At 42.8% G+C, this 27938-nt stretch overlaps 1 protein-coding gene across 1 annotated transcript; it reads right to left on the bottom strand.

Moving 5' to 3' along the window:
- Positions 1-178: 178 nt before the first annotated feature.
- Positions 179-27546, bottom strand: GPNMB (glycoprotein nmb). Its single transcript, XM_073329537.1, has 12 exons — positions 27449-27546; positions 15919-16071; positions 14472-14615; positions 12466-12639; positions 11414-11572; positions 9661-9969; positions 8682-8741; positions 6541-6663; positions 5872-5974; positions 4685-4890; positions 2357-2450; positions 179-524 (listed from the first exon to the last, which is right to left on the bottom strand). The coding sequence occupies exons 1-12, from the start codon at positions 27513-27515 to the stop codon at positions 371-373; spliced, it is 1746 nt and encodes a 581-aa protein (XP_073185638.1). The 5' UTR covers positions 27516-27546; the 3' UTR covers positions 179-370.
- Between the last annotated feature and the right edge of the window lie 392 nt (positions 27547-27938).

Consider the following 27938-nt stretch of genomic DNA (forward strand, 5'->3'; position numbering starts at 1 on the left):
ACTGTGCAATTCTTACTAAAGATCTAAATACTGAGGAGGTAAAAAATATCTAGCCTCTTCTCTCAAGCTACAAATTAACCTAGGTGAATTGCATAATCATGCCCAGTCTAGAGTGGTTTATTATTCAATATTGTGTGATCCAGATCATAAGCAAGAACAGTGAGTAATCAGTGAGTAATCACAACTCCATTTTTGAAAAGAAGCCATTTTCCATTTCTAAATAAATTGAAACAAAATGTACTGACCCATCTGCGCATATCTGGAGGTTTATCCTAATCCTTTGTTTTCATACTAAGTAGTCATCCATTGAAGTACAGTTCAGCCATAAACCCCACATATAGACTCTAATATCAGAGGTTACACTAAAGATTTAAACAATTCCTGGTTTGGTTTTCAGCAGAGGATCTCTCTCATTGTTCCCAGGGAAGAGAACAGCCTTGACATTGTTGAAGTAAACATTCAGTCCCTCCCTGTTCTCCACTTGTTCTGCACTTCTTTCAATAGGTTTATACTCTTTGTATCTCCTGCAAGGAACATTGTAAAGTTAGTTACTGAAATTAACATGGCACTGGGAGTATGTGAGAGAGCCAAATATTGATACCATGTCTTCCTCCATCCCCCCCCCCCCCCCCACAACTGGAAACCACCATAGGAGGCTGTTGTGACTAATTCCGAATGATCGTGTGAGAGCTGCCAGGTCTAGAGAGGTTATTAAGGAAAATAAGAGAGGTCCAGAGAGGATTTTGAGTTGTTGTGCACACAGTTCTGAGTCCACTCAGAAAGAGAAGTTCTTGTACACCCTGCCTTACCACACTGCATTTTGGGGCAGTGGTACTGGAACAGTTTTTACAGTGGAGGTGCTGAAAGTCATTGAACAAAACTGTACGTCTTGTGTATGATGGAAACAACTTCAAGCCAGGGGATGCTACTGCACTCCTTGTTCCAGCACCCCTGTTTTGGGGGCAAATATTTGAACTCTCTTCAGGGCCCTGCTCACCATGGAAGCAAAACTGTGCTAGCTGTGACTTTGTGTAAACATGTTTTGTTCTGACAAGGTTCTAGCATGATTTCCCTGGCCAATACTGTGCGTATTGTAGCCAATCTGTGTTCTTGACTACTCCCTTACTATGAGTATAGTCTAGGGGTGCCGGAAGAGGGGGGCCCAAGGGACCATGGCCCCCTGTAGATTTAAAAGGCCACAGAGGCAGGCGACGAGGGAGGGGAAGAGGAGTGAGCGTGGGAGGGGTCTTGGGGGGAAGAGGTGGTGCTGGAGTGGGGCATTAGGGGAAGAGGCAGCACGGGGTGGAGCCTCGGGGGAAGGGGTGGGGCAGGGTCTCAGGGAGAAGACCAGCGCTAGGGCGGGGCATTGGGGGAAGGGGCAGTGTGAGGGTGAGGTTTTAGGGGAAGGGGAAGAGGCAGGGCCATGGGGGAGGGCCCAGGGAGGCACAGATTGGGCTCCTGTGGGCCCCCCCCCACACACACATACACTTTTAGGGCACTTCCTCTGCTCCTGATATAGTTTTATAATCTGCTTCTAATACAGTTCACAGACAAAAAATCCCTGTTCATACAGGCTCAAAGAAACTGTACTAGAAACTTGCTAGTAACAACCATATTTAAACTGCTTTGATAAAGGACAGGGTAAATGCATGCAGATGGTAATAAAATGTAAGCCTGAAGAACAAGGTACTTAGTAATTAGAAAGAGTGGGAATACTCTTAGCTAGAGCTATGCCAATAATTTATATGATGAATTTGACTGTCTTTTTTTTTTACTGTAAGCTCTCTGGGTCAGGGAATGTTATTCACTATATGTTTGTACAATGCCTAGTACAATGGGATCCTGAAGGCCTGATACTGCAATGTAAATGTATCTGTTTGTGAATTGTCTGCAAGCCCTTTACTATTTTCTCAAATGTATTTATTAGTTAAAGTTATTTGATTAACAATTTTGATTAATATTCTTAGTCTGCAGATCATTCATACACATTTTATTATGAGTATTCTAAATCTGAAACTTAAGATGTGTTGGTTAGTTTTGATTGGACACATAAGTCACCTTGTATTATTTCCTCTCTCTGATTAGATGAGTGAAATTTTTAGAATCATGTTTCCAGTCTGACTACTTGTGCTGATGAATTCAAAATTTGTTTTCCATGATATTCTTTAATATTCACCCACAATGGTTTTATGAGCATTATGGCCAGTAAACTCATTTGCTGAAATATATGTGGAAAGCAAGCCTAAAAAGGATGCAAACACAGCCAAAACAAATTCAATTTTTTATCCATCTGAATAGTCATACAATTATTTTGTCATCCTGATCTATTTCTTAACTGTTGGAACCAGCAACTTACTTGTGAAGAAGGAGAGTCACAAAGATGAGAAACGCCACCAAGAAACCTGAGGTGATCAAGACACCTTCCACTGTCCTCGAAGATGACCCTGGAGCTTGAATAACAAATTTGTTTTAAAAATTCTATATAGTGAGGTACAATTTTCCAGCAGCACCATTCTTTCTGCCACGTGACTCTAGAAGGTGCAGTATATTTAACACTCCCTTCACGCTAAACAGTAGGGCTCAGCAGCATTCACAGACTGTAGGGTCCAATTCATCTTTGATGCCAGCCAAATTATACTAAAGATGAATACTTTAAGAGTGCCTTGTATGTTTCCGTATGAAATATATTGTTTGCTGACTGTAACATGCAAATACCTTTACAATGTGCAAAGGAACTGCAGGGCTAGCTGGCATCCCACAAGATTTGGAGTTACTTTGCTACTTGCCCTGTTGGTATGCTACAAAGGGAATGTTTAAATTAAGAGTACAAAGTACTTAATCATTTTATAACCCGGAGAATAAGAATTAGCATGTCATTGAGGAGTAGGGTTTGAGGGAGGAGAAAGAATGGAATCTCTCTGGTATCTTTTCATTTGCCCTAGCCGTGCGTTCTAGTGATTCCCCTCTCCGTCCCAGGATTGGACAGGACATCCTCCTGAGAGGACTGAGTGGCTGTAGATGGGGTGATTGTTGGTGATGATGTGATGCCCCTCCTAGGGGTTGAGTGTTCTGCCTTTGTAATATTGGCATCTTGGGGAATTAACTCTTGACCCAGCCTGTGATTCCCTCTGTTGTTCTGCCACCAAATTTTCAGGACACCTCTGAGACTGGCTTCAAATTCAGAGACCATTGCGCTTGGGTGCAGTTCTAACCCTACTAGATCTGGCACAGGGGAAACTGAATAAATAAATACTGTTAATTATTATTTACTTTTATGATCTGTATTAAGCTTCTTAATTCTCCAGTCCAGAGGCTGCTTTTCAATCTATGTGGTGAGTTTACTGATGCTGAGTCATGCTCTTGCTTATTGCATTCACAACTATTTTTATAAAGCAGAGTAAACTAGAGATACGCATTGATTTGGACCTAATTTATTAATCCATAGTTACTATGTAAATATATTCAAATCAAGACTTTAAATTAGTTTTAACAGTTGACCTAATCTATGTAAACCATACCATCTTGCAGTGTGTTATTATAAATGTTTGGATAAGCCTGACAGTAACGCTAGTTTACACCATCGTCCTTGTGAAGACAGCAGCCAGGGATGTACATTCCTATGTGAATCACATGTACCCTTATGTGATTTGGAAAACATTATACATCCCAGGGGCATGTATACATTGTGGAACTACATCCTATCTAACAGTAGTTTAAATACACATAAACTGGACTTTTGTTAAACAGTTGTGCTGAACGCCACACCAATTTAGAGAGGGCACAATCCTGCAAAGCACTTAGGGCCAGATTTTCAAAGGCATTTAGGCACCTAAAGATGCAGATAGGCACCCAGTGAAATTTTCAAAAACACCTATGTCCCTCTCTCCTATTGAAATCAATGGGAGTTAGGCTCTTAGGTGCTTGTGAAAGTCCCACTAGGTGCCTATCTGCATCTTTAGGCAGCTAAATACCTTTGAAAATCTGGCCCAGAGTGCCCCCAGCTGTTATGGACTCACCAGATCTGGAACAAACTAAATAAGATCTGCTGAAAACAGTGTTGTGAATGAACAGCAAAGGCCACTTCCTCAGATTATGTAAATTAGCCCAGCAATATTGAAGTCCATGGTGAGGCAGTGTAGTCTAGTGGCCAGAACACTAACCTAGGACTTGGAGACCAGGCTGCACTTTCCTGGTCCACCCCAGATTTCCCTGTGTCAGCTTGGGTAAATTACTCTGCCTCTCTGTGTCTCAGTTCCCCATCTGTAAAATGGGGAAAATGGCACTTCCCTGCCTTACAGGGCTGTTGTGAGGAGAAATTCAATAAAGATTGTGGGCATATGAATACCTTAGATTGATAGACGGCCCTGAGTTCTAATCCTGATTTTACGACTCACCTGCTGGGTAACCTTAGGTAAGTCACTTTCCCTGTCTGTGCCTTTGTTTTCTCCTCACACCCTTTGTCTCTCTTTTCTATTTAGATTAGAAACTCTCTGGGGGAAGGGACTATCTTTTACTATGTGTTTGTATAGTTTCTCACATAATGGGGCCCAATCTCAGTTGAGGCCTCTCAGTAGTGTCATAATGGCAAATAATTAATAATACACACGCACACACACTTCCCTGTGAAATGGCCATGAAGAGAAGGTATTCACAGATCTTCAACATCTGTTCCATTTGGACTCACCTCCATTTACAGATATAAGGGCACTTGCGAGGGCTTGGCTTGTATCATCACCCAATGTAATGTTTACACAGTAGGTTCCGGGCTCATTGAAGGCTCTTCTGATGGTCAGTAAGCATTGATCAGTAACTTCAACAGGGTCACATACCACATTCTGTGACACCTGGCATGTGGGGTCAGAGACTATTGTACAGGCATCTGTAGGAAGACTGGGGGAAGTGTGAGAGAGAAAATGAATGTATACTACTACTAATCTAAATCATAGATTCAGTGGGCCTGATTATCCTCAGTTGGACCTGTTTTGTGCTGGTGCAACTCTGTTGGAATCAGTGATGTTAGACCAATATAAAACTGGCCCAGTAGCTTTACTCTTCCATTAAATTAGCTGCTTGGCATAACACTCATTATTTTCTGACTACAGAGGACTTCACATTTTCCCCACTTCACTCCTACAAGCATACATAATTTCACAACTATGTCTGGCATCATTTAGACTAGTTAATATAATGTTACTAGCAATTACACTCATTTCTCAAAGCACAGTATCACCTGGCCTCTACTTAGTTGATAAAATCTATTAATTTTGGTTCGGTTCACCAGGCATACAATGTAAACCCTTTGGAGAGTCTTAGATGTACTAGTACATGTAGCAGGAATGTCTTGCTAGTTTTAGGATTACTTTCAAAGTGATTATTTCCCAGTTATGTTGTCAAGACTCATCTGTACTTCTCAGTTCTCTCAGATCCATACATTTTCCAGTGGCTACGACTATTAATGCAATGCTCTTTGCATCCAAGGAATTCCTTTGACACAAGTTTTTATTCCAAATGTCAAAAAACCTATGGCTAGAAAGATGGCTTCCTCCCAGTTTGAGCAAACCACTTCCCTTTTTAGTGTGAGTGCTGAAGTCTTCCATCTTTGCCTGGAAAACAGAGATTAGCTTCTGCCCACCAACTAGTTCTATTATTTTTGCTTAGGCATATCATTTTCGTCTGAAGCCAAAGAACCGGGCAACAATTTCTCTTGATATAACTCACAAATGAGACTTCCATTATCTTAATTTCAGTCAACAGATGGTCATTGCTGTGTTTTCAACTATTGTTCATGCAACTGCATATGAATGTGGGTAGCATACTAGTAACATCCAAGTACCTAATTTTTTAAAGAGGGAAATTAGTGAATACGCTTACCTCCCTTGGCAGGTAACAACAAAGTCAACCAGGGAGTTTTCACCTTGAGCCACTGTCATCTGGACACTTGTCATCTGAATAACGTTTACCTGAAGGATTCCCTCTAAGGGCAGAAAGAGCCCATCAACCTGTTAGGTTACTCAGGCAATGACATGATTCAGCAAAAATAGTCCACTTAGAATCATAGATGAACTGTGTTTGAATTATCCTGACTGGATCTGAAGACTACACATTTAAAAACTCAATAAGATAAGTGGTTTGTTAATAGTCAGCTGAGATCTGGTCTCTTTATTATTCTCCATCTCACCCCAAAACTCCCCTTAAAAGATCTTGGAAATTTTAAGATGTTACAATGCACATAATCTTGCACCCCATACAGAATTGTTGCCCTCCACTCTAAGTGACAAACTCACTCAAATCCTCCACTATCCATATATTTTGAGCTTAGCAACTGGATAAACCAGGTTGTAAAAAAGCAAACAATGCCAGTCTGTTAACTGTACGTTAAATTATGAAACCAGACCCAAGCCTGCAGAATAGGTTCTTATAGTTCCTTCTTGTGGTGTTTACACAATAGATAGCAGGTAAACTGAACAAACAAGGGAGCCCATATACGTTCAGTACCATATCAACCAGTTTTCCTATTCTCTTATTGTTGTAGGCACTTACCTACAATGGAGATAGTAGTTTTATAATGTCCATATCTATAAATATGGCAGCCTCCATCAGGAGTGTCTTCCATTACACCAGTGCTGGTGGGAGAGTCCAGGTTAGAGGGTGGTTTAGTAGTTACTGTTGGATTGAGCAGGGGAAAGAAACATATTGCTAATTACACTGCTTAGAAAATATTTTGCACGATCTATGTTATAGAGACAAAGTCTAAGTGGATTAATGTCTTTCATACCACCAATGAAGGGAAGCCAAATGATTAAAAAATTAGGTTTTTGCCTTCTGCTAAATGCACGGTGAGTAAATAAATGACGCAGTTTATCTCAAAGAGATCTTGTGCAAAACTGAAAGAAAACCTGCTTGGCACAGCGTTCTGCAGAGCCAGGCAAGAGGAGTAATTTGGATTTCAGATCCCTAGGCCAGTAGGAGCTGTAGAAGTAGCATATTCAGCACATGAGGTGGGGGAAAGGAATTTATGCCCCTGCTCACAGACGATTAAAAATGGAATCCAGCATTCTGCGCAGAATGAGTTTGCCAGTCTTCTCTCTTGTTTTCCCCTTCTTCTTTTTTTTTTTTAACGTCTACTACTGTTAATCATGTCTGTTCCACCCACCTGCAGGTACTTTCATTATACGATATCAGACGCATTCCAGTCTCCAGATATATTGTGACACAGTATATAAAGGCCTTCCATTGTCTTGGTCTGTCTCTTGCTGCATACAGTATAGGTTTTACATTGTACTTGTCTGTGAGATGTGTCATTTCATGCCCATATTGTTTACACTGTTTGGATATTTGTATGTACGATGAATTACAGCCATTAGATTGAGTTCACACAGTTGCGTTCATCAAAGGCCTGGTCCAACACCCATCAAAATCAACTGAAAGACTCCCGCTGACTTTAGTGGGTGTTGGACTGAACCGTAAGTTATTACATGCGTCTTTAAGGGGTATTTGATATAAATTAGTCAGAAAGTGGGGCTATCTCCATTTGCATGGTAATAAATCATTCTCTTCCAAGAGATGTTGAAAACAATCAACCAGCTAATGATTATATCCAGAAGAAGGTGGTCAGATATCTTTCTGGGACAACACACACAAACTTGCAGGGACAGACATAGGTAATTAGAACTGGCAGTGTGCTGCTTCATCAGGTTCTAATCTTCTTTAACCAAAGGGGTAAACTAAGCTTAGAGCTTAAGCAGCTCCACTCAGCACAGTGATTAGTTTAGCTAATGAATACTAAATTAGCCTAACTAGTGAGCTTTAAATAAGCAACTCTTTTTATTTTTGTTCAAATCCAAACATACCAATAGCTAGGCCAGAATCACTGCTATCACCCCTTTTCACTGCTTTGATGGTTAAAAGGGGCCATAAAGCTTCATTAAAAAGCTTCCTACAGATTCCCTTTATATAGGGGATTCCCTCTAAGTGTTATTGAATCAGCATAGAGGCTCTAAGCCACTTCTCTCATAGCTACTGAGCTAAGGAGCATGTCTGGCGTGGGGGTGGGGGGAAGGGGATGACTGGAGAGTCATCTGCTCTGCATTTGGCCAACAGAACAGTACCTTGAAATCAAGGGCAACTGGGGGAGGCTAGTCTAAGAGGCACTGAGGGCCAACCCCAGGATTAAGGAGCCACAAAAACGGCACAAAGACACCTTTGCCCTCTTCCCTCTCTGGTCCTGAGTTGAGTGACTCAACTCAGCCAGACCAGAGCTCCTGCATCATTTGCTCTATTCTTTGTTTAATCAACAAGATTGTTTTTTCTTTTTACTTTCGCGGCCTCTTTCCCCTCCACACTCACGCCTACTCTGTGCCAACCAAACTTTTATTTAAGGTAACTGGGATTGGATGTTGTGACTTGATGTTGGAGGTTTGCCACTGGTGTCCTACCGGGAAGGGAGGACTGTGCTCCATGTCCTGAGGGGAGGCTATCAGAAAGAGAGGGGAACAAGCTGACCATGCAGACAAGGCAAGAGGGTTGCAATCCCTTCCTCAAATTAGTGTTGTCAGGAAACTGCCTGAGGTTAGTAGGAGCAAATGAGCCCCTGGCATTGTGAATCAAGCTGTAAGAATCATAGAAAATAATTTACTATAAAGTGTTTCTAATAGTCTACACAAGAAGAGATATAAACTTACTTGCAGGAGTTGTCAGCTCAGTTTTGTTTGCAGTACTGGTTGAGTTTTGAGTTGTTGCCCCTGTAAAAGATAATTGTGATAATTAACACAGCCAAAAATACAACAGCAGTATAATTACCTTCTATTTGGTGTAAAGGGTCATTCTGGCACAGTGCTGGATTAGTTTGTCTGAATCACACACATTTGGTAGCCGCCCACTAAAACACCCACATCTTAGTCCTGGTCTGTGGGAGAAAATTAGGTTGGCTAAACTACATGGAAAAATCCACACTCCTTAGAGGCATAGTTAAGTCAGCCTAAGTCCCCTTGTAGACAGCACCAGGTCAACAGAAGAATTCTTGTGTCAACCTAGCTACTGCCTCTCGGGGAGGTGGATTACCTACGTCGTCAATGGGAGAACTCCTCCTGTCAGCGTAGGTAGTGTCTACACTGCAGTGCTACAGTGAAATTCATAAATTAAATAAATTGGTTAGTCTCTAAGGTGCCACTAGTACTCCTTTTCTTTTCATAAAGGCTTGTCCACGCTAGGAAATTGTCTGGAATATCTATTGCAGAATAAGCTGTTCCACAATAGCTATTCTGGAACAGGCATTGCGCTTTAAATTCACACCCTACCTTATTCTGGAATAAGTTCCCCCAGTACACACTCCCTGCTCTGGCAGTGCTGAGGGGCCATAAAGTGAGTGCACATGTAATTTACTCCCCCTTGAAGGCTCCTTTACATTGTCAGGGTATTGTAAATTGGTTTTAGCATAAATTAGATTCCTTTTATATCTGTAACTTTAGACTACATACTTATCCTGTTATTGATTCAGACTCTTAAGTAAGTATACATATGTTATGTTTACAAAAGCTGTGTAGATCCAATTTTGATGACCGTAAAGCTTTTACAGGTATGTAATTTTTAAAAACCAAAATGTTGGTGTATTAATGATCATTATTAATTTCCTAATATTCATATTGATTGACAGACTCTGACCTGGTGAGGTAGGAAGTGGTGGGGTAGGTGTTGCAGGCTCACAAGGTACAGGTATAGTAGCTTGGACGGTCAAATTCAGGCTGAAGTTTCCCTGCAGTGTATAAGTGTGAGTTGAAATAGGGCTGTTGGATATAAATGAGCCACTGCCATCTCCATAATCCCACTCATAGGAGATAGCAGAATTGTTAAGGTAGTGGCTGGGATCATGGATCTTGACATCAAATGTGATAGGAGAATCCTTGATGAAGACAGAGTCTGAGGCATTGCGATCATTCTTCTGGGACAGGTTCACATATAAAGGAATCTGGTCTGCAGGAAAAATGAAAGAAAGTGAAGCAGGTGTGTATGGATGCAAGTAACAGACTGCTTCACAGCCCTCAGACTGCAAAGGTCACTGCAAAGTGTAAGACACAAGCCTGCATCATGTTAACTGCCAGGCTTAATTTCTTTAATACAGGTTTTTTCTTTAACTCACTTTTCAATATATTACAGTAACAGAGTGAAACACTGCAACCACGTAGAGCGTCATGTGCATCTACTGAAGACCCTATATCTAGTCATCTGGAGGTTCCCTGTCCCATTAATATTGTTCTATACCTGCCATTTGGTGCAATCTGATGCATTTAGAAAGTAAAACATTTGCTTTTCAGTAGTATCTTTATTACATCAATTGTTTCTAAAGGTCCTATTGTAATTTCCTACGTATTTCCCCCCATCAGTACAAAAGAGGAGGAAAAGCCCTTGAAACTCAATTCATTAAGGAGATGTAGTGAATTTGGGTTGGGGGACATTATAGGACCTCATCCTGTGACCACTGAAGTCAATGACAAAACTCCCATGGGCTTCAGTGGGACCACTTGTGGTGAAAGTTGCTACTTAGCATGAGCAAGAGTGCCAGAGTGTGGCCCTTCATGAATAAGAAACTTTGCCTTCATCATTATTTTGTCTGAGATTGTCTAGATCACAGATAAGGAGAGCCTGCAAAAAGGATCCATTGACTGAACTGTTGCAGTGTGGGCATTTGGGTTGATGTTGGTGGGTTACTTAAATTTAAGAGACAGCCAGAATGAAGAGATAGAAATAATCCCTGGGATACTTTAGCCAGCCTCATCCAGAGAAGGGCGATGAATTTCATCCAGAGAAAGGGTCAGGAAGTCCCTCCAATTTCTTTTCTTTGGACTATTAGTACTAGGGATGCATGTGGGATGCAGACAAAATAAAGGACAATTTGCATTATATCCATAAATTTAAGCTTAGATTCACATTCTGTATGAAAGGTAAGTTAGTTTATGTACACCACAGATTTCTGTTGCTTATTCAAACATTTCAGACAAAGAACAATAAGTAGAAATTGATCTTAAATTTTATTTGGGACAAGTCAAATTGCAGGATAGCATGAGGTAAGCCTCTGGCGTATCAGATGTTGTAGCATAGATAAAAAAAGTATTCTCTATAGGGTAAGAATTATTAACATAATTCATTTCCATCCTTACTTATATATTTGCAGTGTTAATATCTATAGTGAAGAACACATTTTTCAGCTAGCTCGTCACAAGTCTGCGAAGAGGACTTATTCCATACTGTTCAGGGTAACCTACTAGAGATTTCACATGGAAGTTAAAAGCATCACTTGTTCCAATCCCTCATTACATCCCTCACTACTCTTCCAGATAGCACTTTAGTTGCATTTATGTAAAATCTCCACTACAAACAGTGCCAAGTATTTAGTTGTGGTTTAGTCCAGCACACTCACCTGTTACAACATAGATGCCACTTGCTGTTGCAACTGGAACATATGTTCGATGACCTCTTCTGTAAACGGAGACCACCATCATCTGTTTGCCAAGGGTGATATTTGTTGTGTTGATGGAAACAATTGCTGAAGAGCCTCCAGTTTTTTGGTAGTACTGGCCTGTGAACAGGACATGAACTCATATTTTCCTCTTGTGACGAGATGGAAGAAGTTTTATAAAGAGAAGCAGCATTTCTGTGAAATTTTGGATTGTCTAAATCAAAAGTGTATATTTTATGCTCATCCTTCATTTGCGTGAAATGTTCTTTTCAAACACACTTCATGTCATTGTTATGTTCCCTGCCATTAGGTTTTTTTTCTGAGTTTCAGCAAAGCAGCCAAAGGCATTCGAAAGATGGGCCTGCTCCCAGCAATCCAAGAAAAGGCATTTGCCAAGGCACCTTCATTTCCCCAATGCAACTAAATTAGATTAATACCTAAAATAATTTTGCCAGTCAAAGTTAGGAGCCTAAGATTTACAGTGTAGTCAATAGCAGGGGTGGGCCAATTATTACACATTCTGTCGCCGGAAGTCACAACCCGGAGAGGAACAGATCTATACTCAACCAGCTTAGGAGTGCTTTAACAAAATGCACATTGCATTTTCTTTCTAGAGGTGAAGAAGCCAGTCTGAGGACCTACAGGCACAAGATCACTCCTGAATCTCAGACTGCTACCTGGTAGAGCTAATCACTAAATCATCTGGCTTCCCCCACCCTTTTTGCCCTGAAGATTTCCTCTAAATTTTCTATCCAAATTGTGATTGAGAAGGGAGTTCTTTTCAACAGTGGCAGCTCTGTGCATTTGCAGTCTTACAGAACATGTCATGGTAGTATATGACTTCCAAACCTCAGAGGAATTAACAGAGCAGCTGCTATTCTCGCTGAGCAGCTCGGAATGTGTTTAGTATTCTCTCACTCAACAACTGTTGAATTCCTCTTTGGGAATTCTAATGCAAGGCATTAGGGAAACAAGTTAGGACACAAAACCAAGATACATTTAACTGGACCCACCAGCTGTATGAAACAAATAGACAAAGTTCCTCCTTCTCCAGCCAGGATGATGAGGGAAAGGTCTCCCATCTGGGAACACATTATGGGTATTGTTGCTTGTGCAGATTTCCCAGCCACAGTCATCAATCCACTCAGTCCAATTGTAGACATACTCATTAGAAAAGTCTGAGGAATCTAGGTGTAGAAATAGATTACCGTTTATTAAGTGGCAAATTTATATGTGTTTTTATATAAAAGTGGAATGTTTCCTCTTCTTTATTTCTATGGGGCTCATTCATGGCAACAAAGATCCTCAGACACGTCCATTAACTTATCTTTACAATGACTCAATGAGGCAGGAAATGGAGGTATTATTATTTCAATTTCATAGTAGGCACTATGGCACCATATGCTTAATGACTTGCCCAAGCTCACACAGGAAGTCTGTGCTAAAGCCTGACACAGACTGTAGATATCCTGCGTTCCAATCCAGTGCTTTAACCACAAGACCCCTTTTTCCCAGCACAATATTAAGACAGATTAAGTGAAAGCTCATGTTGTGCCTCAGTTAGGTGCTCATGAAACTGTCTGGACTATTGTACATAAGCAAATACCAAGGACTGGATTATGTAAAGATGTGGGAAACACATGCCTACGGTGCACCATGAGGAACAAGGCTGAAGACATGGGGCCCAGTCCTGATTGCACTGAAGTCAATGAAAAATACCTATTAACTTCAGTGGAAATGATCATGCCCAGAGAACTTACACCACCAAAGCAGAACATGTATTACATTTAAATCACAATATTGCTTTTCAGTCATGTTTTTAAATATGGAGCAGGAGGAGAGGGCATTTTCAGAGTAACGTTCACTACATCACAATTCCTCTGTTCTTTCTAATTATAATCCTAGGTATTTTCTGCTTGGTATGTTTTTATTCTGACAAAAGAATGTAGTTGTTTTCAAGAATTCTGTTGGCTCACCTAGAAGATGCCAATTGAAGCTGTTGTTCCAAATTCTGCTGCCAGCCCCATAGGACAATGCCGTCTCATTGAGGTCAGTGGGGTTGCACCTGCATTCTGGCCCAATGGGAGCTGCAGCTGTGAAACCCGCAGTAGAATTTGGCTTGCTTTTTATTTTTCTTTCTTTCTTTTGTCAGAAGAGCCAGTTGTGTCATTTTTAAATAAGTGCCATGTAAACTGCAAGCACCACTAGAACCAGAAAAATATATGTTTCTTCATTGGAAAAGCACAAAATTAGTAAGCATAGGACAGATACTCCACAATCTAATGCCTGAGATGCCTGTAAGTAGAAGCTATGCTATTCAAGTAGTGATTGACATCTCTTGAAATTGATCGGTAGAAAGTGTTATTTAATCTATCTGGATGTTGGAACAAAGGTTTATTTCTGCCAAGCTGCAGCAAATAAAAACATTGGGTTTTTGACCGGTTTTCCTCATTTAAGAGATATAAAGAAGGCCAAAAACGTTTTTTATTTTAAAAGATATTTTCCCCTGCTTGTTTTTTATGTTTGAAATATCAGGAATGTAAGATCGGCTCTTCCTTGGGAGGTAGCCATATAAAGGTGTTATTTAGTGAACTCTGGACTCCTTATTGAAGATTCTCAGTTTTACAAACCCGGTTAGAAAAACCCATGTTACTGATGTAACATGCCAGTATTCAGGCCAGTGACCGGGCAAACTTGCAACTGAGCTGAGCAGTAACAGTTTTTCTGGGAGCCAGATAAAACACTTCATTTTGTAGTGGAAAAAAATCCATTTAAAGTTCTTGGCCATTATATGTAGTGGGTGCAGATGGGTAAAAATAAGACAGTCATCTTCTGAACAAGGACTTTTTGTGTGACACAAATCAGACATTACTGTCGTTCTCAATTTAACAGGCATAGAACTGCAGCCTGGAAGCAGAATGCTGATGGTTCCAAGTGTGCATGATGCTTTTGTAGACCACAAGTGCACCAGTGCCATTGCCACACTTGTTCACAATATAAGGGTATTGTTGTTACCTACCATTCCTGCAGATCCTGTCATATACTATATTGCTGTCATTATCTTCTTTCTGGCACCTGGGAAACTGTAGGTTCACAGCAAAGGTCACGTTTGATCCTACTAGAGCTGGGCTGTCAGAGGTCAATCTGGCCACCACCTTTCCTCCTGAAGAAATTAAGATGAGATTTCATTTATACACCAGTCTTTTTGACAGGTTTCAGAGTAGCAGCCATGTTAGTCTGTATCCACAAAAAGAAAAGGAGGACCTGTGGCACCTTAGAGACTAACCACTTTATTTGAGCATAAGCTTTCGTGAGTGAGCTGTAGCTCATGAAAGCTTATGCTCAAATAAATTTGTTAGTCCCTAAGGAGCCACAAGTACTCCTTTTCTTTTTGCAGTCTTTTTGAGTAGCTATTACTTTTATTTGTGCACCATTTAAACAAAAAAGTTAAAATCAATCATGTTAAACTTATTACAAAGACTGTAAGAGCCAGATCACCAGCTGCATAAACTGGTAACACTCTGTAGGCTGCAAAAAGAGCTACACCTATTTACACGTGCTGAGGTGATGACCCTAAGTGTCTCTATCACTTCCTACAACATACTATACTGCATTGTACTGACCTTCCTGAAGAAGCTCTTTTGCCCCTCATTTAGCCATCTGAGGTACTGGATGCTCTTAATATCTAACCAGAACAACAAAAATTAGAAACTTTTTACTTAAATAGTTTGGAGGAGACCAATTGAAAATTATTAGTATAGGTTTTTTTAAAAAGTGCTAAGTGACTTTGAGGCACAAGTCTCATGTACTTTCAGTGGAATTTGTGATCCGAGTCACTAAGGTGTTCTTCAAAATCCAAACCTATGCCAATAAATTAGACTTAGTGGGCCAGATTCTAAGCCAATGTAAATCAGCGTAGCTACAATACAGTCAATTGAAGTTAACCATTCTCTAGACATTTCCCTACTATAAACTAAAATCACATTTGTACACAAAAGAGGCAGCATATACCAGAGGACAGCTCTTTTGTCTCTATCAGAAGGTGTAGCCTTTAGTCCTGGGCTCATAACCAGTGGTGATAAAACAGTGGCATACAATGTGCTGGTTCTTCATAGAAAGTGTTAAACTCATCCAGTGATGTGCCTTGGGGTGGAAGTTGAAGACCCCAACCTACTGGCACTTTTCACAGAGAACAAGGGATTTTCCCAGTGTCCTGGCTAATGCTCCTTTTCAATAAACCAGATTTCAATATCTGAGGCTGTGAATTATTACTGAGCAGATTTTCTAATGGCTACCATGGCCACTTCATCAGACAACGTATTAAGTACTAGTATCTAGCGCATTACTGGAAAGAGCAATTTTGGGATATGTACAGTACAAAACACACTATCTATAACTTTCTATTCTATCTTATAGAATTTCTGGCTACATTTCCCAGAGCTTTAGGGTTGCATATCTAGACCTACCTCTCCAGCAGTCATTCCATCTAGGATCTCCTTTTTCCCAGAAAGGATAAAGCTTTTCATTCCACTGATTTTGATCAGGAGACCAGCCATGTAGCTTCTTATGGGACCTGACATGAGAAGAAGATCTTCCATGGCTCATCACATCTCGAAACTCTAGATAGAAATATGAGCAACATAAAGTATGACTATTTCCCCTGCTCCATTTCACAATACTAAATTCTTCACCAAACGCAAAACTCTAAATCAATGGTCATGCTTGGAACTTTATCTTTATAAACAAAGCTTATGTCTTCCAGTCTACTGATAATGGAAATTCCTCTGAATTTAGGCTATATATATTTCATCCATTCCTAACTTTAGGACATGTTCCAGTTAAATTAAAGGGTTCTTGGAGGGATAAGATCACATGGATGAACATTTTCCAGCCCTTCCTTTGCTCATTTATACTTTCTCAGAACTTTAAAAAATATTTTCAATGGATTATAAACCAAAAAAGTTACATGTAAACTGTAAACAGGTGATTATTAAAAGAGACATTAGGGAATGTAATAGTGAGCTATTAGGCCCCAATCCTGCAATGAGTTCTACACAGGTGGACCCCTGCATCCATTAAAGTCCATAGGAACACACATGAACATAGGGATCTGCCTACATGGAATGCATTGCAGAATTGGGGCTTTACTTATAGTTTAGTACTTAAGGCTCCTGAAGCATTCAATAGAAAAGTCTAATGTTTCTGTTGTGGACATAAAAGCACAAGCATTTAAGGACAAAATCAGAAAGTCTAAGGCATAAAATGAGTTACACCCAGCAAGGGACATAAAAGACAACAATAAGTAGTTATATAAATACATTGGTGCAAAAGACAGATGAAAGATAGTGTAGGTCGATTACTTAGTAGGAAAGGAGAATTACTAATGGATGACACTAAGAAGGCTGACATGTTTAATGCCTATTTTACTTCAGTTTTCATTAAAAAACTTAATTGTGACCAGATGCTTAACACAATTAATATTAAACAAGAGGGAAGGAACACAAGCCAGAATAAAGAAAGAACAGGTTAAATAATATTTAGATAAGTTAGATGTATTCAAAGTTGGCAGGACCTGATGAAATTCACCCTAGAGTACTTAAGAAACTAGCGGGAGCAATCTTGGAACCATTAGTGATTATCTTCAAGAACAGGACAGGTGGGGTCCCAGAAGACTGGAGAAGGGCAAGCAGAGTAGCTATCTTTAAAAAGGGGAACAAAAATGACCTCAGGAATGAATACTAGTCAGCCTAAATTCGATACCTGGAAAGATCCTGGAACAAATTATTAAACAATCAATTTGTAAGCACCTACAGCAGGGACTGGCAACCTTTGGCACACGGCCCGCCAGGGAAAGCCGCAGACCAGCTGGGCTGGTTTGTTTACCTGCAGCATCCACAGGTTCAGCTGATCGCAGCTCCTACTGGTTGCGGTTCGCTGTTCCAGGCCAATGGGAGCTGTGAGAAGCGGTGCGGGCTGAGGGATGTGCTGGCCGCTCTTCATATGCTTCTCAATGATTATGATGACCAGTGGGCTACTGGCTCTCAGCAGAGACCTCACATGCCACCCTTTGGTGAACTATTATGCATATATCTGAGCCAGGGGATTCCATAAAACCTCATGGACTCTTGTGCAGTTGTGCCCTCTCCCAGTTGGCACCATGGGGTCCCTGGGACACACATACCCACACATCTCACTGTAATCTGTTTAGAAGAGACCAGAGCATACTTCCCCCTGTCCCAGTTCAAGCCCTGGCAAGAAATATTTTACATCCCAACATTTTAAGACCATCTGTACATTTTCCTAGATACTATGCTGTATTATCTTATCTAGCTGAAGAGAAGAAAGTTTCAACAGGCATTTTTTACTGTGAAATTTGCAGAAATTGTTCATATCACTGGACATACCCTTGCAGTTGTGACATTGGTTCACTTTATAAAGAGGTGGACTGCTTTATGGATGGATCACAGAAAGCCATGAGAGTAGCCCCTGGACCATGTCCCTGCCTCCTGGAGCACACTGCCCTGGGCATGTGGAGGGACCAGGGCTCTCCACAGCAGCCTAGGCTCCCTGGGTGATTCTTAGCATGGCCCAGCTCTGGCTTCCAGTCTGGCCAGGGGGAAGGGCCTTGGTGGGAAGAGGAAGAGTGGGGGGCAGGGTCCTGGGGCCAGGGGAGGCTATGGGCCACCTCAGCCCCCCACCGAGAAGAGACTGGCACCACTAGCAGGGGCTGTGCTTTGTGGTGGGGAAGACCCTGCTGCTGCCACTCCACCACTGCCCAAGGCTACTATGCCCATGTTAAAAAGGGGAGGGCATGACCCCTTGTTCCCCCAGTTCTGGCACTCCTGGGCCCCTGGAGTGTAGGGGAGCCCAAATGTTCTTTGTGCCCATGTCATAAATATAAAGGGAAGGGTAAACACCTTTAAAATCCCTCCTGGCCAGAGGGAAAACCCTTTCTCCTATAAAGGGTTAAAAAGCTAGGATAACCTCGCTGGCACCTGACCAAAATGACCAATGAGGAGACAAGATACTTTCAAAGCTGGGGGGCGGGGAGGGGGAAACAAAGGTTCTCTCGGTCTGTGTGTTGCCTTTGCCGGGACCAGAGCAGGAATGCAGGTCACAACTCCTGTAAAGGGTTAATAAGCAATCTAGTTAGATATGCGTTAGATTCTGTTTTGTTTAAATGGCTGATAAAATAAATTGTGCTGAATGGAATGTATATTCCTGTTTTTGTGTCTTTTTGTAACTTAAGGTTTTGCCTAGAGGGATTCTTTATGTTTTGAATCTGATTACCCTGTAAGGTATTTACCATCCTGATTTTACGAGGTGATTCTTTTACTTTTTCTTCAATTAAAATTCTTCTTTTAAGAACCTGATTGCTTTTTCATTGTTCTTAAGATCCAAGGGTTTGGGTCTGTGTTCACCTATGCAAATTGGTGAGGATTTTTATCAAGCCTTCCCCAGGAAAGAGGGTGTAGTGCTTGGGATGATTTTTGGGGGGAAAGACGTTTCCAAGCGGGCTCTTTCCCTGTTATATATTTGTTAGACGCTTGGTGGTGGCAGCAATAAAGTCCAGGGGCAAAGGGTAAAATAGTTTGTACCTTGGGGAAGTTTTAAACTAAGCTGGTAAAAATAAGCTTAGGGGGTTTTCATGCAGGTCCCCACATCTGTACCCTAGAGTTCAGAGTGGGGAAGGAACCTTGACATGGTGGCAGAGCAGTGGGATTAACTTGAAATCGTTTTGAGATCAATTTGAGATTCTTTGAACCAGAAGCACAGATTTTTTAAAAGGAAATATTTTTTTTCCTTTGGGCTGCTGAAAAGCAGGTTTTAAGCTGAAAGCAGTTAGAGGTTTTTTTGTCTCTGCTTGGGGGCCAGAGCAGAGACAAAAGGGAATTGTCTTTTGTGAGCTGGAGTTTTCTCTACCTAAAGGCAGGGTAGTTAACCTCCTGCAGGGAAATTCACAAGTCTTCACAGACCTGAAGTTGTTTTTTACCTAAGAGCAACTAGAGGGATTTTCTGTCTATTTTCCTGGAGACAAAGGTGTTTGGGGTTTTTTTAAGGATTTTTCTGTAGGCTGACAATCACTATCAGAGAACATAGGTATCCGGTTACAGCACAACCTATTTTTGTTTTGACAAGCCAAGTTTTTTGTTTGTTTGTTTTAGTTCTAACTCTCGAGTGTAAAGTTAGTTAAAAACAGAGAGGCAACCATGACAGAAACCAAGGAAACAGCCAAAGAGGCTGCCCACAGGAGAGCTATGGAGGCAAAGGAAAAAGAATGGAAGCATGCTGAGGAGGAAAGGGTGGCTGCTCACAGGAGAGCTATGGAGGCAAGGGAAAAAGAAATGGAGGAAAAGGAAAAAGAGAGGAAGCATGCTGAGGAGGAGAAGGAAAAAGAGAGGAAGCATGCACTGGAGAGGGAGAAGGCAAAGGTTGAGCTGCATCTACTGGATAAACCCTAGCCATCCTTCCCCAACAATCCACAAATGGGAGAGACTATGTCCACAGTATGATGAATCCAGTGATATTGTTGAATATTTTCTCACCTTTGAGAGACTGTGCACTCCCCATAAAATTCCTGAAGCTCACAAGATGACCACATTGGTCACAAAATTAACTGGAAGAGCTCTGGACATATTCAATAAGATGCCTATTGATCAGGCTTCTGACTATAATAAATTCAAGGATTTGGTTTTAAAGCAATTTCAGATTACATCTGAAATGTACAGAGTAAAATTTCTAACCCTTAAGAGAGGGCCTGGATTAAGGAATATGGCTTATCTAAACCAGATGAAGGTTTAGATAAACAAATTAGATAAATGGGTCCAAGGAAGGGGTGTTACTAGCTTTGACGGAATGTGTGATTTGACAGCTCAGGAGCAATTCCTGAATATGTCCAAGGAGGAAATAAAACAGTGTTTATGGGATAAGGAAATGGACTCAGCAGAAAGTCTTGCTTCTTATGCTGATCAATACAAGCAGTCCCAGACCACCAGAGAGGCGGGGCAAGCTGGAACAAAACAGGTGGAGGGAGGAGAGAGGAACAACCCTGGTTGCAGTTGGAGCGGATACCGGAAGGGACACCATCAGACCACACCCTACTACCGGGGGCAGCCCAAGGCCCCAACTACACACCAAGCAATACTCGGCTTATCATCCTGCCATACTGTTCTCCAGCAACCCACCTTGCCCCAGTGACCCGTAAGCTGGACAGTGTTTTAAATCTAACGAGCCGGGGCATGTGAAGGCCAACTGCCCCAAGAACCTCAACCGATTACAGTTCATTACACTGGAATCACACCAGAGGTCTTCAGGCCCAGACACCTCCCAGATACCCTCGGAGCGGAGGGAAACTGTGAGTGTGGGCGGGAAGAAGGTCACCGCATGGAGGGACACCGGAGCACAAGTGTCGGCTATCCATGCTTCCTTAGTGGATTCCAATTTAATAGACCCAGAGATCCAAGTGACAATTCAACCCTTCAAGTCCAACTCTGTCAATTTGCCTACAGCCAAGTTGCCTGTCCAGTACAAGGGCTGGTTAGCAATGTGGACTTTTGCAGTATATGATGATTATCCCATCCCCATGCTGTTGGGGGAAGACTTGGCCAATCATGTGAAGCTAGCCAAGAGGGTGGGAATGGTCACCCGCAGCCAGGCTAAGCAAGCCGTCCCACCTAGTTCAGTTCCAGAAACTTCTACTAGGACCCGGTCAGAGGTGATGGACCCAGACCCCATGCCAATGTCTGCAACAGCAGTAGTGGATCCAGTTCCAGAGACCCAGTCAGAGCCAGTCCCAGAACCAGACTGGGCAGCCTCTTTGGCTGTTTCCTTGGTTTCTGTCATGGTTGCCTCTCTGTTTTTAACTAACTTTACACTCGAGAGTTAGAACTAAAACAAACAAACAAAAAACTTGGCTTGTCAAAACAAAAATAGGTTGTGCTGTAACCGGATACCTATGTTCTCTGATAGTTCTGGCAGCAGCCAATAACCCTACACAAGAGGCTCAGCTGGAGCCTGAACCCCAACATAGAGCACCAGTGGAGAGTGGTTCACAGTCAACGGAAACAGCCCCATCCCCTACATCACTTCCAGAGGGACCAAGCCTAGGTCCACAATCCAATGAGGAACTGATGTCTCCAGCAACAAGGGAACAGTTCCAGACCAAACAGGAAGCAGATGAAAGCCTCCAGAGAGCTTGGATGGCGGCCCGGAGCAACCCACCGCCTCTTAGCTCTTCTAATCAATCCAGGTTTGTTGTAGAAAGAGGACTTTTACACAAGGAAACTCTTTCTGGTGGACACCAGGAAGACTGGCATCCTCAGAGACAGTTGGTAGTTCCAACTAAGTACCGGATAAAGCTCTTGAGCTTGGCCCATGATCATCCTAGTGGCCAGGCTGGGGTGAACAGGACTAAAGACCATTTGGGGAGGTCATTCCACTGGGAGGGAATGGGCAAGGATGTTTCTACCTATGTCCAGTCTTGTGAAGTATGCCAAAGAGTGGGAAAACCCCAAGACCAGGTCAAATCCCCTCTCCAGCCACTACCCATCATTGAAGTTCCATTTCAGCAAGTAGCTGTGGATATTCTGGGTCCTTTTCTGAAAAAGACACCCAGAGGAAAGCAGTACATACTGACTTTCATGGATTTTGCCACCCGATGGCCAGAAGCAGTAGCTCTAAGCAACACCAGGGCTAAAAGTGTGTGCCAGGCACTAGCAGACATTTTTGCCAGGGTAGGTTGGCCCTCCGACATCCTCACAGATGCGGGAACTAATTTCCTAGCAGGAACTATGGAAAGCCTTTGGGAAGCTCATGGGGTGAATCACTTGGTTGCCACCCCTTACCATCATCAAACAAATGGCCTGGTGGAGAAATTTAATGGGACTTTGGGGGCCATAATACGTAAATTTGTAAATGAGCACGCCAATGACTGGGACCTAGTGTTGTAGCAGTTACTCTTTGCCTACAGAGCTGTACCACATCCCAGTTTAGGGTTTTCACCATTTGAACTTGTATATGGCTGCGAGGTTAAGGGGCCATTATAGTTGGTGAAGCAGCAATGGGAGGGGTTTACACTTTCTCCAGGAACTAACATTCTGGACTTTGTAACCAACCTACAAAACACCCTCCGAACCTCTTTAGCCCTTGCTAAAGGGCTCTTGCTACAGGATGCTCAAAAAGAGCAAAAGGCCTGGTATGATAAACATTCCAGAGAGCATTCCTTCAAAGTAGAGGACCAGGTCATGGTCTTAAAGGCACTCCAGGCCCATAAAATGGAAGCATCGTGGGAAGGGCCATTCGCGGTCCAGGAGCGCCTGGGAGCTGTTAATTATCTCATAGCATTCCCCACCTCCAACCGAAAGCCTAAGGTGCACCATATTAATTCTCTAAAGCCCTTTTATTCCAGAGAATTAAAGGTTTGTCAGTTTACAGCCTAGGGAGGAGATGATACTGAGTGGCCTGAAGGTGTCTACTATGAAGGGAAAAGTTCTGGTGGCGTGAAAGAGGTGAACCTCTCCATGACCCTTGGGCGTATGCAGCTACAGCAGATCGAGGAGCTGTGCACTAACTATGCGCCGACGTTCTCAGCCACCCCAGGACTGACTGAACAGGCATACCACTTCATTGACACAGGTAATGCTCACCCAAAAAAAGTCCAACCTTACCGGGTGTCTCCTCAAGCTAAAACTGCTATAGAACAGGAGATCCAGGATATGTTATAGATGGGTGTAATCTGCCCCTCTGGCAGTGCATGGGCATCTCCAGTGGTTCTAGTTCCCAAACCAGATGGAGAGATACGTTTTTGCGTGGAGTACAGTAAGCTAAATGCTGTAACTCGCCCAGACAACTATCCAATGCCACACACAGATGAACTATTAGAGAAACTGGGACAGGCCCAGTTCATCTCTACCTTGGACTTAACCAAGGGGTACTAGCAGGTACCACAAGATGAATCCACCAAGGAAAGGTCAGCCTTCATCACACATGTCGGGCTGTATGAATTTAATGTACTCCCTTTTGGGCTGCGGAATGCACCCGCCACCTTCCAAAGACTTGTAGATGGTCTCCTAGTGGGATTAGGAGAATATGCAGTTGCCTACCTTGACGATGTGGCCATATTTTCCGATTCCTGGGCAGAACACCTGGAACATCTACAAAAAGTCTTCGAGCTCATAAGGGAGGCAGGACTAACTGTTAAGGCTAAGAAGTGTCAAATAGGCCTAAACAGAGTGACTTACCTTGGACACCAGGTGGGTCAAGGAACTATCAACCCCCTACAGGCCAAAGTGGATGCTATCCAAAAGTGGCCTGTCCCAAAGTCAAAGAAACAGGTCCAATCCTTCTTAAGCTTGGCCGGTTATTACAGGCGATTTGTACTGCAATACAGCCAAATCGCCGCTCCACTGACAGACCTAACCAGAAAGAAACAGCCAAATGCTGTTCAGTGGACCGAAGAGTGTCAGAAGGCCTTTAACCAGCTTAAAGTGACACTCATGTCTGACCCTGTACTAAGGGCTCCAGACTTTGACAAACCGTTCCTAGTAACCACAGATGCGTCTGAGCATGGTGTGGGAGCAGTTTTAATGCAGGAAGGACCGGATCAAGAATTCCATCTTGTAGTGTTTCTCAGCAAAAAGCTGTCTGAGAGGGAAAACAACTGGTCAGTCAGTGAAAAAGAATGTTACGCCATTGTCTACGCTCTGGAAAAGCTACGCCCATATGTTTGTTTTCCACCTACAAACAGACCATGCTGCGCTACAGTGGCTTCATACCGCCACGGGAAATAACAAAAAACTTATTCGGTGGAGTTTAGCTCTCCAAGATTTTGATTTTGACATCCAACATATCTCAGGAGCTTCTAACAAAGTGGCTGATGCACTCTCCCGTGAAAGTTTCCCAGAATCAACTGGTTAAAATCGTCCTTGAGATGTGAAAAATATTGTTAGTCTTTATATACTTGGTAGTATATTTAGAGGTGCATGTGTCTTATTAACTCTGTTTTCTCCTAGAGCTCCAGGAAGAAATCAAAGTCAGCGTTTCACCCTATCTGTGATTTGCGGGGTGTGTCATAAATATAAAGGGAAGGGTAAACACCTTTAAATCCCTCCTGGCCAGAGGAAAAACCCTTTCTCCTATAAAGGGTTAAGAAGTTAGGATAACCTCGCTGGCACCTGACCAAAATGACCAATGAGGAGACAAGATACTGTCAAAGCTGGGGGGGGGGGGGGCGGAAGAAACAAAGGTTTTCTCAGTCTGTGTGTTGCCTTTGCAGGGACCAGAGCAGGAACGCAGGTCACAACTCCTGTAAAGGGTTAATAAGCAATCTAGTTAGATATGTGTTAGATTCTGTTTTGTTTAAATGGCTGATAAAATAAGTTGTGCTGAATGGAATGTATATTCCTGTTTTTGTGTCTTTTTGTAACTTAAGGTTTTGCCTAGAGGGATTCTCTATGTTTTGAATCTGATTACCCTGTAAGGTATTTACCATCCTGATTTTACGAGGTGATTCTTTTACTTTTTCTTCAATTAAAATTCTTCTTTTAAGAACCTGATTGCTTTTTCATTGTTCTTAAGATCCAAGGGTTTGGGTCTGTGTTCACCTATGCAAATTGGTGAGGATTTTTATCAAGCCTTCCCCAGGAAAGGGGTTGTAGGGCTTGGGATGATTTTGGGGGGGAAAGACGTTTCCAAGCAGGCTCTTTCCCTGTTATTTATTTGTTAGACTCTTGGTGGTGGCAGCAATAAAGTCCAGGGCAAAAGGTAAAATAGTTTGTACCTTGGGGAAGTTTTAACCCTAAGCTGGTAAAAATAAGCTTAGGGGGTTTTTCATGCAGGTCCCCACATCTGTACCCTAGAGTTCAGAGTGGGGGAGGAACCTTGACAGCCCAGGGCCCCAATAAATCTTAATCCATCTCTGTGCCTATAGTGGTGTGTTACGTGCTCAGGGGTCCTATCACTTCTCTGTAGTTTAGAAGAGACACCATGCAGATATAGCCGGATGAAGCGGTGTCTGCACAGCACTGTGATGCCTGAGGTTGAGGCAGGGAAGCAGTGCTGAAGAAGAGGCAACAGCTGCCTTTTTTCCACCCACCTTATTACCCATTGAGGCTGCTACCAGACTGGAGTTCCCTTTGACTGGTCCCATAGTGTGCACAGATCTCCGTGCTCAGCCAGCGCTGCTGCTAGCCCCTCCCTGCTCTGTGGGGAATTGTGCCCTGCACGGTCTTTAGAAGGGAGCAGTCTTTGATCTCAGAAGTGTGCAAGGGCTGCAATTTTGCCTGGCCTCTGCAAAGGGGGTAGAGGACTGGGGAAGACTCCTGGCACCCTTCCCTCTTCATTCACCCTCTCTGTGGCCAGTCACACCCTCACGCTTAATGTGTGAAACAAGTTGTTATTGCCAAATGGATAATATCTGGATTCAAACAAAGTGCCCCGCAACTTTTGGCATTTGCTCCATGACTGGACTGTGGCTTGTATGTTTTTCCATGACAAACCATCAGCCCGAATCATAACTTTGGGCCTCACAAATTCTAACCAGGTAAGCTCCTATGGCATTTCTTCACTCGCTTGTAATATGTTTATCTCAATCAAATATAAGAAGTTCCACAAGCTTTTGGATTACACGGACAAGGCATTTTTCACCCTAGCCTCTACTTTGGCACCAGTCCCTCTAAACCACATGGAAGTGAACTAAGGGGTGAGAAAAAAGAGGCTTTAGAGAAGTTTTTTCCTCCACTTAACTATACACAGTCTTCATAAGCAAGTGTCAGTCATTACCACATGTGGAGCAACTGAGTCCAAAGCAGCCAGTCCAATAATAAAACCCAAGAAAGTGATTCTTGTGAATAATGACACCATACTTTAGTTCTATTGGAAGAGAGGAGCTGGCGCTCCTTGCACCCTGCTCCCAACTCAGCCGGGCTCCCGTCCCTGAGCTTGTACACTATCTCTGGACACTGGAAAGTGAGAACTTTGGGATCTGATTCTGCAAACCAACTTCCAGGAGCATCAGATATGCATCTAAGAAGGCCCTGCTCCCTCCTCATGTCCAGGCCACCTGGCCAGTGGCTTGACATGAGCAACTCTAAGGCCGGTAGCTATGATAACAACCTTGCAGAACCTCTGTGTGTGTGTGTGTGTGTGTGTGTATGAATGAATGTGTGAATAAATATGAGATTGAATGGACTGTTATAGCTATAACTAACTGCTTACTATGATTCTTTCTGTATTCACAATAAATGTGGTATTTTGCCTTTTCCCCTTTAATAAGATCCTGCTGGTTTTTATTTTATTGGTATAACAAGATGGGGAGGTGAGGAGTGGTTCAGCATTCCCTGAGACAGTGTGTTACCCACAGAAAGGAAAGGAGGCCAACTGCGGCTCAGTCCCCACCCCTAGACCTCTATCCCTGAGCCAGTAAGTCAACCCTGGACTCCTGGAAGGTCAGCAATAGCTCAGTCCCAAACGGTCCTGCCCCTCTGTACTTGAGAGGGTCTGTCAGACCTGGAAGAGAGAGAGAGAGTTCCAAAGAAGCTTAATCCCCTCCCCAGGATCCAGGGCCCATTGTCAGTGTGGAGAGGGAATGGGATCCTCCCTGAGACCCTTGTTTCTGAATTGGTGAGTCACAACCAGAGCTAAGGTCAGGAAATCAGCAGAGGCTCATTGTCCCTGTCATTGAGCTGGTGTGTCTCATCTGGACGTCTGGGGAGGTCAACAGAGGCTCAGGACCCATCAGCCTGTCACTGTGCCTCTGGTGTTACAACAGGTAGCAGAATAGCTCTCCTCGTTCCTATCCCAGCTCAGATCACATGTGCAGCCACAGAAGCAGATAACCCCCAGCTAGGTAGGATGCAGCCTGAAAACACCCAATCCCTGAGCTGCAGCAACCAAAGCAAAACACATTTCAAAATAGCAGCATAGTTGTGATCACACCATCTCAGCAAATTAAATCTGGGGAAGTTGGGGGAAATGAGGGGAAGGAATCAAGGCACTCACGTTTGGCAGCAGTATGCAGAATCCCTTCGGCCAGGAGCAGGACTCCAAGGAGGCAGAGACCCTTCATGGTGTGGGAGTGTGAGTGTATTGTGCCCCCAATTCCAGCACAAGTTAACTCTCTTCAGAGAAGTGAGAATACTGTTTATCTGCTGCCCTCCTCCTCTGTGATTAAATGGAGAGCTCCAGGGCTCATCATGTGATGGCATTAAGCAGAGATGCATGATTTCTTGTCTTCAACTCAACTCCCTGCTCATGTGCTTATGACTCACTCCTCTCACTGTAACATTCACTGGCATTTTTAAGAGACCCACTTAGAAACATGCCATTCTCCCCACAGACATTCTTAGATCAATTTTGCCCTGTTCCCAGCCTTTATAGATGTTTGTTTTCAAATTAAAGCCATTTCCCTTCAGTTACCTCTCGCCTCAGCCCAGTTTGTAATTGTTACTGCAGTTGCTCGTTCCCCTTCTATGAACTTGGGAATATGACT

The sequence above is a fragment of the Lepidochelys kempii genome, chromosome 2, assembly GCF_965140265.1.
Source record: "Lepidochelys kempii isolate rLepKem1 chromosome 2, rLepKem1.hap2, whole genome shotgun sequence".
NCBI lineage: Eukaryota > Metazoa > Chordata > Testudines > Cheloniidae > Lepidochelys > Lepidochelys kempii.